Source organism: Harmonia axyridis, chromosome 1, assembly GCF_914767665.1.
Source record: "Harmonia axyridis chromosome 1, icHarAxyr1.1, whole genome shotgun sequence".
Lineage (NCBI taxonomy): Eukaryota > Metazoa > Arthropoda > Insecta > Coleoptera > Coccinellidae > Harmonia > Harmonia axyridis.
In genome coordinates this window covers 41,393,041-41,406,822 of record NC_059501.1, presented here as the reverse complement: position 1 = coordinate 41,406,822, position 13,782 = coordinate 41,393,041, and the positions used below count along the sequence as shown (strand labels likewise).

The 13,782-nt window shown below is 32.7% G+C and overlaps 2 protein-coding genes across 2 annotated transcripts; both read right to left on the bottom strand.

Moving 5' to 3' along the window:
* Positions 1-4,597: 4,597 nt before the first annotated feature.
* Positions 4,598-6,796, bottom strand: LOC123688920. Its single transcript, XM_045627676.1, has one exon. The coding sequence runs from the start codon at positions 6,794-6,796 to the stop codon at positions 4,598-4,600; it is 2,199 nt and encodes a 732-aa protein (XP_045483632.1).
* A 26-nt stretch (positions 6,797-6,822) lies between these two features.
* LOC123670673 lies at positions 6,823-8,755 on the bottom strand. Its single transcript, XM_045604197.1, has 2 exons — positions 8,226-8,755; positions 6,823-7,452 (listed from the first exon to the last, which is right to left on the bottom strand). The coding sequence occupies exons 1-2, from the start codon at positions 8,646-8,648 to the stop codon at positions 6,838-6,840; spliced, it is 1,038 nt and encodes a 345-aa protein (XP_045460153.1). The 5' UTR covers positions 8,649-8,755; the 3' UTR covers positions 6,823-6,837.
* Between the last annotated feature and the right edge of the window lie 5,027 nt (positions 8,756-13,782).

Below are 13,782 nucleotides of genomic sequence, written 5' to 3'. Positions count from 1 at the left end.
CAAGTGATTCAAATATTTTTGATGAATTTGTGGCAATTCAGTTGCTTGATCATTTCAGCAACGTTCCAAGCTTCATTGCTAGATTCTCTTCTCATTTCTAAGTATGATCTACAAATAGATAAAATATAAGATCTCATTAAATCCAACCTTACTACTTATGTTCCTTCAGATATGAAGGGTCTTGTGAAAAGTGCCATCCCACGGTTAGCTAATCAACTTGTATCTGCTTCTGATGAAGAAATGAGTGAAATATTGATGAGTTTCCGGAATAATTGTGCTGTTATATTGCCTTATCAACAAGCTCACACGATGGTTAATATGTTTAGAGGAGTACGCAAATCACATATAATGAAACAAAACCTTGTACCTGGATTTTCCACATATTTTTTCAAAAAAAACTCGCCCTACATAAGTATTTTCCACGAAATGATTGCGAGACACCTTCAATATGGTATAACATCATTTTCTTTCGAATATTGGAGGAATGAGAGAAATAAAAAAGAAACGTCCGAAAATCTTTCATTTAGTCATCTGAGAGTAATATTTATCGCCATTTCATTAGGTTGGATTCTTTCATTATTTTTATTCATATTAGAAAAAAGTATTGATTCCATTTGTACAGTATGAAGTTCTAATGTGAGAAAGAGTTGAATTATTTCGCAAATGATTGATGTCCATCTCTTCAGGAAAGAATAGATATCTCCACTACGATAATGCGTAATATTCAATTTTAACCACCCAAAAAAGTTTGTTAAGTTTCTGTTTTTTAAAACCCAATCCAGGAAGCTATATAGGTCATAGTTTGAAACATTCTTGAAGGAACATTTGTACTAATATTCTACCAGATTCATGCGAAAGCATCAGCAACGGAGCTGTAGAAATCAAATACTATTGCTGAAGGGTACCTGAGAAACACCAAAAAACAAAATGAAAATGTTTCAATTAAAATTCTTCGACCGTTCGCACCTTGAGTTCCACTCTGTTTTTAATGCGTAATAATATAATCAGTATATTTTCATTTGAAGTTTTTATGTTGAAATAAAAGATGTATCCATATATGTATAGCTATTATGCATTTGAATGTGTGTTTATCTTGTTTATTACCTATTTACCACAAGCTGATTGACATGAAATTCTGCACAAAGATCATTTATAATTAAAAAATTTACATGACAGGGGAGAGTAGGTGGTTGATCATTCAAAAATTATTTCCTATATGAGAATTATATAAATATATGCTCCATCTGATCCGCCGAGTAATCTCCAGTTCGTAGGTATGAGGCTTGGTTCAAGCCGAAGGTGGACATTTCGAACAATTTCTATTGTTTATTGTTGGGGAAGATTGATATGAGGTCAAAAGTTGAAAAATGAAACTCCAACAAGAAAATATTTTTTCAAATTTTAGTAACTTTTGAACGAAAAAGGATCAGAAGTATCTTCATGAAAAAAAAAAGTCAGAATGAGTGCAGCTATCATTAATTTGTCATAGATCTTGTAGAACAAGCTCATGGAACTTATTCCATAAAATCCCAAAAATATTGAAGCCTCATAATCTAGAACTAATTCACGAACCTAAAAATCAAATAAAGGTAATTTTTGGCGAATTGAGAGCGTCAACTCCAAAGTCCAAGAAGTCTCAATCAGTTTACAAGATTCCGCGCAAAGTCTGTGAGAAACAATATACCGGACAAACATAACAAAAATTACACAATAGACTGAAAGATCACAAAATTTCATTAAAATACAAAACGGCGCATAAAAATCATGAAAAAACAGAGAAAATTAATTCGACTACGAAGAGACAAAATACGGATAATAGAACCTAACAGACTGTCTTGGTAGTACAGTGGACTGAAAAGTCGACTTTTGTGCCGAAAGTACCGGTTTCGAATCCTGGCTAGGTCATGGATGTTGTACATGTCTGGTGATGGTAAGGTTAGAGGCTAATGATCGTAGCAGTCGATGACTTCAATAAAATTGAAAAAAAATAGAATCATTTTTCCTATTTGCCAGTTACAAGTCCTTTCTTCAGAGCAGAATATTCAAATTCACAAATCGTCAAAAGTCTTGCCAAACTTTTCCTCCCTATCCACTCTCAACTTGTTGAAAGTAACAAGACAATTTTTTGTGTGTGGAATGGTATTACTCAGATGAAAACAATAAATTAGAAAAAATGCTTTTTGTACGGTGGAATACAGGTATATTCGAAGTTAATCAGTGTTCAGCTAGTAACGAAAGTTTTAGTATTGAGAAAATCCGTGGAAAATGCCAGGACATTTCTCAGTTAAACCGGGCACGAGTAGTAGACCTACATCAAAAAGCTTTGTTGAACCACCAGATTGCGCAACGTGTGGATATTCCACGGACTCCAGTATGGCGCATAGTATTTTTCCTGATTATTATTCATTTTTATGAAAAAACTAGCAAACCCGGCGAACTCCGTTTCGACAACAGATGGCTTCGTTTTATATGTAACATTTCGTTTGGTTATTAAAAGATGAAGAAGATGAAGATCCTTCAGTGTGAAGTTAAGTGCTTCAAGTGATTTCCTAAGTGTCATTGTGCACTCATCCCAAACAATGAGCTTGCATTGCATCAACAATTTTCCCATTGCACTGGATCGGGAAATATTGCATGTTGGAGTATCAATTGTGTTTAAATTGAGTGGAACTCAAGCGCAGAATGTGCAGTACGACCGCCATCTAGAAGAGTCGCCGCAATTCCAGATGATGCTAACGCCAAAGCTATGTCACATCTTGATCGAATAGTGGCCAAAATCAATGAAATGACAAATGTTTTCCCTGTTCCTCCAGGTGCGTCCAGGAAGAATAGACCACCAGTATTATTTTCCACCGCTTGCATTAATGTTTCGTACACTTGTTTTTGCTGTTCATTCAGCAACGGCACATTATTTCGAACGAATTCCTGCAAACATTGTATTGCAGCTCTCGGTTAAATTCTTGGTTGAATGCATCGTGCATCGATCGATTTGGCGCAATCATTCCTACTCCAATCAGTAGCTTGTTTGCAATAATCAAGCATTGATCCTCAATCAGAATCAATCCTGCATTGTGGATTTCATCGGTTATTTGGATGTCAGGATTATTCGTTTGAATGCGCAAGCGATGCAAGATATCTTCACATATGTCGTCTTTGTATTTGTTCCATAACTGAATTGGTTGTGAAGGAAAGCATGTGGTGATGATAATTGCGAACAGCGTTCGTATTTGGTACGCATTCGATGAAACAACTGAATCCGCAAGTGTTAAATCCCAATGAGAATCGTTCTCCAGCCAACCCAATAGTGGACATGCTTCTCGATATGATTTTATTACTTGGTTATCATCCATTGTTATTTAATAAATAAGAAAATATTGGGAATATTGGACACAATTTTATTCTATTGTTTAATTTGTAACAACGCAGACGTTTCGAAACAGTTCGTTTCTTTTTCAAGGCTAGTTACGACAAACAATATTGTACGCTTATTAAAATCATTAAGATAATTCTCAAGGAATCGAAATTCTTTCACACTGCAGATAATGTTTGGCATTGGTGGCCATTCACAGTTTTCAAATGCGCAAATGATTTTGGTCCACGTACATTTACCAACAGCAGTCGCAAATAAACCAAGGTTTATAGCAAAGAAAATTCAGGAAAAATTTCAACAGAAGAGCGGGAAAATCATTTTTCACATACAGCGCCATCTCTTGATTTGCATGTACTACAAACCAATATTTTAAGTAGATGGCGCCGGTGCGTGATACATTGTTTGACAGCTACTCATGTATGTGAAACCTCACGGAGCCCGAGACCTTTCCAACGAATGCAAAACCGTGGAAATCGGTTCGTGCGTTCTGGAGTAATAAATAAAAAATAAATAAATAAATAATCATCTTTATTCCCTATCATCTTCACATATCTAAAAAATGAAATGGAATAGTGTCAAAACAACAAAATTATATTCTGTTCACAAATTAGAAATATATTCATCCAAAGAGTATGGCTCCAAGTCAAGGAGATATCCGAATAAGCTCTTCTTAAATATAGTTATATTTGACATTGCTTTCATCTTCCTTGGAAGAGAATTATATAATTTCAAACATCTATATTCTGCCTGCTTCTGAGATGTTGTTAGGTTATGTTTGGGATAGATAAAATCTTCATTTCTGGTGTCGTAGAAAGTTCTATTGTTTTTATGCTTCTCAAATAGCATCTCATTGTTTCTGATGAAAAGGACACATTCTTGTATATAGAGTGCATATATTGTCAGTATTCCAGATTTCTTGAAAACACCTCTGCAAGAGTCATTATATTTCATGTTATTGAGTATTCTTATTGCCTTCTTCTGTAGAATAAATAGTTGTTTTATATTCCCGGACCCATAAAAGACAATACCGAACCTCAGTTTTGCATCTATCATCGCATAGTAGACCATCTTCAGGTAATTACTGGAGAGATACCTGGCCACAACTCTGAAACCATAAACAGATATCATTATTTTCTCATGAACATAATTGATGTGTTCCTTCCAATTGAGATTCTTATCTATATGTATGCCTAAAAATTTGGTTGATTCTAAGCAGTTGTATTTTGCTTAGCTCAGTGATATTGTATTATTTTCTTCAATTCCTGAATTGGTTGGTGAAAAAAGTATGAACTTGGTTTTTTCTTCATTGAGAAGTAGATTGTTGTTCTTGAACCATTCATTTGTCTTATTTAATGTAATTTCACATAACTTTTCCAGCAGTGTGTAATGGCTTTCAGTCAGAAGTAGATTTGTATCATCTGCGTAATTAACTACAGTAACTGATTGTTCTCTCATCTCAGCATCTAGTCTGAAATCATTCAGATATATAATAAACAATAACGGTCCCGCGATACTTCCTTGGGGTATTCCTTGTATCAGTTCTTCCATATTCGATGTGATGATTTTTCCATTTATTTCGATTTCAACCATTTGTTTCCTGAGTGATAAATATGACTTGACCCAATCTAGCGCCGGTCCTCGGATTCCATAATTCTCCAATTTGTTGAAAAGTTTTTTACTATCCAAACAGTCATATGCCTTCGTTAAATCGAGAAATACTCCCATTGCAAAGTCTTTGTTCTCAAAAGCTGCCACTAGTTTGTTTATGAATTGGTAAATTGCTGTTTTTATAGATTTTCCCTTCAAATAACCATGCTGATTTTCTCTGAATATTTTATTTTCTATCAAATATTCCATTAATTGTTGGCAGTAGACCATTTCCATAACTTTGGAAAAACTGGGTAGTATGCTTATAGGTCTGTAGTTGTTATAGTCATTTATATCACCTTTTTTATGGATTGGCTTCACAATTGCTATCTTCAGTTTGTCTGGAAAAATGCCATGTCTCAATGAGTTGTTCATGATGTGAGTTATATGTCCAGATACTTCTTCAGCTGTTTGTTTGATAATGTGGTTAGAGATCTCATCAAATCCACTTGAATATTTGTTTTTCAATGATCCTATAATCTTTTTTGTTTCCATTTCGGTAATTCTTCTCAAACGCATAGATTTGTTAATTTCTTGGAAATTGTCAAAAATTTTTCTGTCTTGAATGCTCCTCGTCAATGTCGTTCCTGCTTTTATGAAGAAGTTGTTAATTTCATTTGCTGTTTGAAAAGGATCTCCAATTAATTCAGTTTTCTTTTTATTTGTATTCTTCAAAGAATTTACTACAGCCCATACCGTCTTACTCTTGTTATCTGATCTTTCTATCAAAGTTCCATATTTTTTCTTTATCTGTTTCAATAATAGTTGGTCATATTTAATTTTTGTATCACGATATTCTCCTTTGAATCTCCCATCATAAGTACTCAGTACAAGTAATATATCTAGTCTGTTTTTTATTTCTTTAATCTCAGGATCAGAACTTACCATTTTTCTTCTCTTATTCTTTGATATTTTTCTCAATGTAAAAGCTCTGTTAAAAAGTTGCAAATATATGCTATGGAACATATTGAATTGGTCATTTACATCCTTTTCAGTTATTTCATAAAGAGCTGTCCAATTTTGGTCTCGTAACAATTGTTTGAAATGTTGAATATTTTGTTGTGAGTATATTCGCTTATATGTCTCATTTGATTGTTGATTTCCCATTTTGAAAATAATTTTCTGTGCTGTGTGATCAGAAATATGTGTTTGTATAACTCTGGTTTCATAGGATTCCTCAATATTTGTAAAAATGTTGTCAATACAGGTTGCTGTTGTGGCTGTTATTCTTGTGGGTTGATATATTGTTTGCTGTATATTGTAAGTTTTCAACATGCCCAATATTTCACATTTTCTGCTTGTGTCATCCATAAAATTAATATTGAAATCTCCAATCAGGGATATTTTTACATTTTCATTGAATAATTTTATTAATATTGGTTCTAATGCTCCAGTCAATATGTCTACATTCCCATCATTATATATGGCCATACAAACATGCTTGCTTCCATTCAGGCTATACTCTATTCCTACACACTCAAATTTTCCCTTTCTTGATATCTTCTTGATGTCTTTTCTTTCTTTGACTTGCATTCCAGTTTTTGTATATATTGCTACTCCCCCATGTTCCTTCTCATTTCTACAAAAGAAAGTAATAAGTGCAAAATTATTGATAGCATAGAATTTTAGTTGGTTTTCTGTTTTCCAATGTTCTGTTATGCACAGGATTTTAACATCTTCATTTTCATTCAGTATTTCCTCTAGGCGATCCTTAGCATTTCCCAAAGAGCAAACATTTTGATGTAGTATACTGAATTGTTGTTCACTGTTTTTGCTCATGACTTCTTTTTTTGTATATATATCTTTGATAGATTGTGGCTTCAAGCTTTGTTTTTCTCTAAAAAATGTTGTCCCCTACGGAAATCAAATCTTGCAAAATTGATTCCCTTTGGCCAGAATTCATTGTTATATATTTCCTCTTTTATTTTCAGTGGAACTCCTACAAGAACACATTTATAGTTCAAATTTTCTTGGTTTCTGGTGTTTATTTTTGTCACAGATACTTCATTCTCTTCTAACTTCCCTTTGTTCATTATGTATTCTTTAATAACTTCTTCCTCTACACTTTCTTTTACTTGAGAGATAAATAGCCATAATTTCTTATCTGCTTTGTCAGATTTCACTGATTTGAATGTTGTTTCTCCTGTAAGTGTTGTTCCAGTTCCGACATTAATTCTCGGTTTCTTCCGTCTTCTTGCTCTGACTTTAATGAAATCGTCTGACGGTGAATTGGGAGCAGGTCTTATCAGTTTGTCTGTGGGTGTAATTTCATGTGTTTCCGTTACTATTTTCGGAATTTTGTGTTTATTTATGTTTTCGGATTTAGAGTGAATTTCTAGGTTAGAATGGTACCTGTCATGCGTGGTCACAGACAGTAAATTATCATTGACACTGGTTTCTGTTTTCTCTGCTGGAATTGCACTTTGTGTAGCCATCTATCACAAACATCTACACCAAGCAGTATTAATCTTGAAAATAATATAATAGAACCTGTATCAAGTACAAAATTCCTTGGCATACAAATAGATGAATTTCTGGATTGGGAGATACATATAAATAAACTTTGTTTAAGATTAGCCAGTGTTGGGTATGGAATCAGGGTTGTTGCTCAGTATATGAATGAGGGTACTTTGAAAATTTTGTATCATGCAAATTGTGAATCGATCATTAGATTTGGAATCATTTTCTGGGGTGGCAACTCTAGAGTCCAATCAATATTCATAGCTCAGAAAAGAATTATTAGAACTATATGCAAAATGAAGTACAGGGATTCATGCAGAGGTAAATTCAGAAATATGAATATAATGACGGTATATGCTTTGTATATTTATGAATGTTTGTTGTTTGTTTTTAAAAATAGAGATAAGTTTGATATGGGAGTTAGTCATAATTATAACACAAGAACTCAAGATTTATTATATCCTTATCATAGATTAACCTTGAGTGAAAAAGGTCCTTATTACATGTGTATTAAAATATTCAATAGACTACCTAATTATATTAAATGCTGTGATAGTTTATATAGATTTAAGAAAATTGTTAAGAGAATGTTAATTCATTTGGAACCTTACAATTGTGGGGATTATTTTGTTTCTGAAAACTTGTGTATTTAAGTTCTTTATTCTGACGTCATTTCATCTTTTATGTAGCTTTTGTTGTGTAAAACTTGAAATAAAGAAAATTATCTATCTATCTATCTATCTATCATCTGTTGTCTGGTAGATGATCTTGTTATTTTGCTACGCTCGTAGGGTTCTATGTTCAAACCTCTGGTAGGGATCTTCTCAATTACGTCAACTGAATTAATCGAATGGTTTTTTGTATTGTTTACCTTTGTTTCAAGGATATCATTTTTTTCCATCTTTCGTATTCTGTCTAATAAAAGGCTATTGTTTAGTTTGAGAATTTCATTTTTATCTCTCGTTTCCATAAGTAATTCCTGTAGATATCGGATTTCCATCCTAAAGATATTTGTTTTGGCATCCTCGCTTTGCTTTAATTCTCTTTGTTCGTTTGTTCCAGCGCAACAAACAATCTTATTTCCATCAATAACTTTTAGGTTTGGTAACTTTTTGGCACAGGCTTGATGGAAAACTGAAAAGCACTGCACACAGACTTTTATTCTACTCATTTTCGAAGCACAACACTTAAAGTAATTTGTTTCCCGATCATTTTTATCGGATACATCCGATACTGCATCCTCATCGTCCGTCCGCCATTTTAAATAAGGATAATAGCGTCAGGAAGGAAAACCCGACTTATTTTTATATAGTAGATAATAAAATCTTATAAATATATAGCCCTGTCATGGTCAGTATGTTATTATTCATGTACCCCTACACGATTCTCTAAATTTCATTCTCAGAATTGTTCTAATAGCAAGCTTTTGTGTTATGAAAAATCTGTTTAGCAGACGTACTCCCTCCCCAAATAATGATTCCATAGGACATAATCATTTGAAAATGTGCATAATAAACAATTATCGGAGTCTAATCGACAACATGATTAACCAAAGCTCCCAGCATACAAACCGTAGAACTTATAGTTTGTTCATTAGTAATTCACAATGTAGTGCTCAGTTTGAGTGGCAATCAATATTTACTCCAAGGCTAGAATTTGTTCTCACTGATCCAGAACTGAATGTCATATCATGAGGTGTTGTCAATTTTGATCGACTATTTGAGAGGAATGAAATGTTTGTCTTATCATTGTTGAGAACTAGGCCATTCATGGCACACCAGTTTTCGATCAAAGACATGGATCGCATTAAGCTAACCGTTACACCTTCAATATCTTTGGATGATATAGTGATATTCGTATCATTAGTATGAAGATATGTTTCTATCTTTGCCTTAGTCCAGTATTTTACTAGAATAAGTGTTGAGACAAATTTTCAGTTGGAAAAATCTGATATAGTACCTTGGGATACAACGATTGAAATGGTACCCTCAGAAGACATCTCGTATCCATTTTCATTACACAAACCAACGACCTGTTTTCTATCTTTAAGGTAACTATGAAAAAAAAATTTGTTTTACGTCTGATGCCACATTCTTCTGGTTCTTCCGAAGAAACATATTATTTTCTGAAGAATTTAGCAAATTGCTGTCTACTTACTTCCCAAGTAGCAAAAGTGATCACTAAAAGAACGAAATTATTTCATAATAATCGTAAAGTGCCGCATGAAAGAATAAAATAATTTTTTAATGCGTGTGAATACGACCATTTTATCATATAATGAAGGGATTTCTATAATGCTGTTGTATAGACGTTCTTACAACTAATATTATACGACAAATAAATAGTGTAAGTATATAAATTTTATAACAGTTGCATAAAGTACTATAAAATTCCTATAGAATAATTATAAAACAGTGTTATACAAATTATAATACGGTTGCATAGCTATTGTATTACTTTTAATAGCGACGTTAAAAGATGGTTGTAAAGGAAGCTGTATAAATGGTTGCATTAGAGTTGCTTAAGAAAAGTAATAAAATTGTTGCTTTATGCAGAAGTAAAACATTACACAATAATTATAGAATTATTTTATAATCATCTTATAACTACAACAGTATTCTCTCTCATGAAGAGCTCATAGAATAAAAATGTAGTTCCCAGGAATAAATTTATCCCAAGTTCTGCATTATAAAATCTATTCATTTCATCTCTATATTAAAGAACATTATACACATAACACAAAAAAAAATTTACACGGGTTTTTTTTAGCAGGTTCCGTTTACAAAATGAATTCGGCAATATCTGAATGGAAACGAATAAGAAGAGGACATTTTGAAAGATCAGTAAAAAAGAAATACCATAAAAATAAAATACTTCAGAATTGCAGTACTCGTGATCAACCTCTAGTTGAAGTCGAATTTAACGAAGAGGCTAATCTAGAAGAAACAATAATTATAGCTTCAGCCAGCAGTTGAACTGGTAACACTTGAAAATGGAACGTTTTGCACAATGGTCTAGAATCCAACGTAATAATTTGCTTGAAAAAATATTCTCATATAGAATCTATTTCCTTGAATGTGAACATAGATGGGCTTCCAATATATAAAAGTTCAAAGTGCGAATTTTGGCCCATTTTATGTACCATACACGAAATCTCAGAAGTTGAACCTTTTGTTATCGGAATCTATAGTGGCACTGGAAAACCTTCTGATATAAACAGATCTGCGAGATTTTGTGAGCGAGGCAAAACAAGTGCTTACGAATGGAATTTTTGTTGAGCGTCACAAAAAAAAATTCAAGTAAAAATTCGATGTTTTATTGCAGATTCTCCCACGCCAGCTTTCATCAAAGGTAACTATTTTTTTGACAATTTTTTTTAACATGAATTTTTATTCATTTTCAGGAGTAGAGAATTTTAATGCATATCATATCCAAATCCAATAATTCGAGGTCAGTTCACGCGTGGAAAGAAGCTGTATGCAGATGTTATTCGAAACGCAATATAACTAAATAATTGTTTACCGTTGTACGGTACGCATGTTAAGCGATACTTCTGTCCTATTACGTAGTTTGCAACCGCGCTATAGGATAACACGCAAATCTAACGTGCAATGTTGCTAGTTTAGGCAGTAAGTAGCTATAACATACATTAAATTAGTAGCAATAAATAGGTGGACTATTTATTTGATCATGATACCTACATCTTGTAGTTCAAGATGTTCTAAATGCATCTATAATGTATGTTTTGGCAATTCTATTATGAAAAGTCTTCTATTTGATACCGATTGTCATAAGAGGGTTCATTGTAACTTTTAACTGTAAACTTGTATTGAAGGGAGTTTCGTCATATAATAAAACACTATATTGCGATAGATCCCCATATTATACTAAGAAAACAACTTTATTTCTATACTAACTGAATAATTATAGCAAAAAATCTTCTTTACCTACATTTTATGCAGAACAACGACGTGTATTTTTTGCAAATAATGTGGTAGACTACTTACTAAACTCACCTTTATATCAATATCAACTTTTATATTAAATTCTACCTATTATTTCTGTAAAAAACAAAATGCTGAGGGAAAATATTTCATATGTATTATTAAATCTGGCAACATTCAAAAGTGGTCAAGAATCGAACTGCAACTGACTCCTGAGATTGTCAAAAACAATTTTATGGCGCTGCATTGAACAACATAATAAAACTGTAATATCGTATAGTGCTCAGTAGGAAACAGAATTATTGTATAAGGTTTCCAATTTGTAGTCTACCATATACGCCATATTTATTAAATGTTCGGATTATCAGAAACCACCGCCATTTTGAAAAAATCATATAGAAACGTAAAGAGATGAAATAAAAATAGATTTTTCAAAGAAATTTAGAGATTTTCTTTCCGCTTTCACAACAGTCATAATATATGTTGTTTTGAGTTCAAAATTCAACAAATAAAACTGAATTTTTATTTTTATATTTTTAATAATTTCAATAAAATGTATGCTAATATGAGGCGCGTCAATTTTTCATCGGAAATATATATATATAATGTCAGAAAAGCAAGCTTCGCAACTCAATTTTATCCCTGGATTAGCGATAAAGGTCTTTAATATTTTCTATATGATAACCAACAGATACAATAATAACTCCATCACCCACCGCCATAGTATTGCCTGATATTGGATCTAACTGTCATGACAACTTTTATGTACCTACCTAATAAAATATTCTTGTGACAATTCTATTCCGAATTTCAACAGTAGAAAACAAAATTATTGTATTAGCGATTCTGCCTGCATTATAAAATGCTTATAAAATACTTTCTTAGTAGTTCTATAAATGAGTTTTATAGCAGTTCCATAATAGTTTTGTAAATGCATTGTATAAGTTATCTTGAAGACATACTTATAGGACAGTTATATAATCATTATCCTATAATGGTTGTGTAGTGTACTAAAGGATGCCCTAAAAGCAGTGAAGTGTTATATAAACTGGGGCCCTTTTTGGTTGTAAAGATATTGTATAATGGTTTATAGTCACATTATAAGATTTTCACTGTTCTATAAGATATGCTGTATAATAGTTCTTACAACTCTTATGAAATAAGTTTTGCTACTTGGGTTGTGCCCTGAATGAAACCATGCTTCTTTTCAGATAATGCTTTGAATTTCTAGAAGAAATGCAGCAGTGTACTAATCTACCGCCTCTTGTGATCATTGGAAGAGCGGCTTTTCTCTGATCCAGGGATGGTAATTTTTAAAAGATATTAATTAATTCTTTATCCTTTATTATAAGGGAGAAGGTGTGGGTAAGACCTGTCGCAACAAGGACAGGTCTTAACTCTTACTGGAAGATCTCTTTTATCTGTAACGTTACAATGAGACTCTAAAGACTGATAGGGGTGGTTTGGCTTATTTGGCAACCTACCCAGGTTTTTACAATTTTAATAAAAAAAAATATACAAAAGATCGATCCTTTTCATTCTAAACAAATAATATTGAAATGAAAAACTTAACTCAAAACTGTTTTTAATGAATTACTGTACTATTAGGATGGAACCTCTTCTGTAGATTATTTTCAGCCTTCTAAACAACAGAACTTTGCAGGAAGCTGTAGTACTCCAATTCGCATTCAGCGAAGTTGATGTAACGGGAGGTATTACGCAGGTATTATCTCAGTTTCATGAACTAAAGTGGTTTAACGTACGTACTATTCCAAATTCTATCTCAAGGAAGTACTTCTTGATATTTTTCAATCCCAAGAGAAGTTTCTGTTGTTCCAATCCCAAAGAACAACGATGTTGGAATATGTAAACCTGAATTTACAACTCCTTCTCGGATTTCTAACCAAGAAATTATAAAGAAATAATTACATTATCACGAAATAAACATGATTAGGAGTTTTGCTGAAATTATTTTACACAAAAAGAATTCTACCAAACCTGAAATACGTTTCTACAAGATGGATGACTTAAAAAAAACTATTGTTCCAAATTCAATCAATTCGTCCGAGTGAGATTATAACTTGTTGAATGCAAATATTCATGTCAACACTTACCGATAATCCCGACAAAATTCTCGCCGATAAATTGAATTCCAAATCTCAAATCAAACTAATAATGGCTGAAATCTAAAACAAGATACGTATCCTTTTTCGATAACTATTGAAAATCTTTCAGAAAATTCTCTGTTTCCTTCTTTAGATACGAGCTTCTCGACCAATGGCATATGATGAATCGACAAATTACCGCGTCTTTGAAAATTCCAGTAGCGTAAAATGAATTGAAGCGTGCAAAATCGTTGCA

Excerpts from the sequence above, each read along its gene's own strand:
- LOC123670673 (XM_045604197.1), bottom strand. The coding sequence starts at position 8,648 with ATGAGTAGAATAAAAGTCTGTGTGCAGTGCTTTTCAGTTTTCCATCAA. Across the intron at positions 7,453-8,225 it reads GATCATCTACCAGACAACAG|ATGGCTACACAAAGTGCAAT; the intron begins ATGATAGATAGA and ends TGTTTGTGATAG.
- LOC123688920 (XM_045627676.1), bottom strand. The coding sequence starts at position 6,796 with ATGAGCAAAAACAGTGAACAACAATTCAGTATACTACATCAAAATGTT.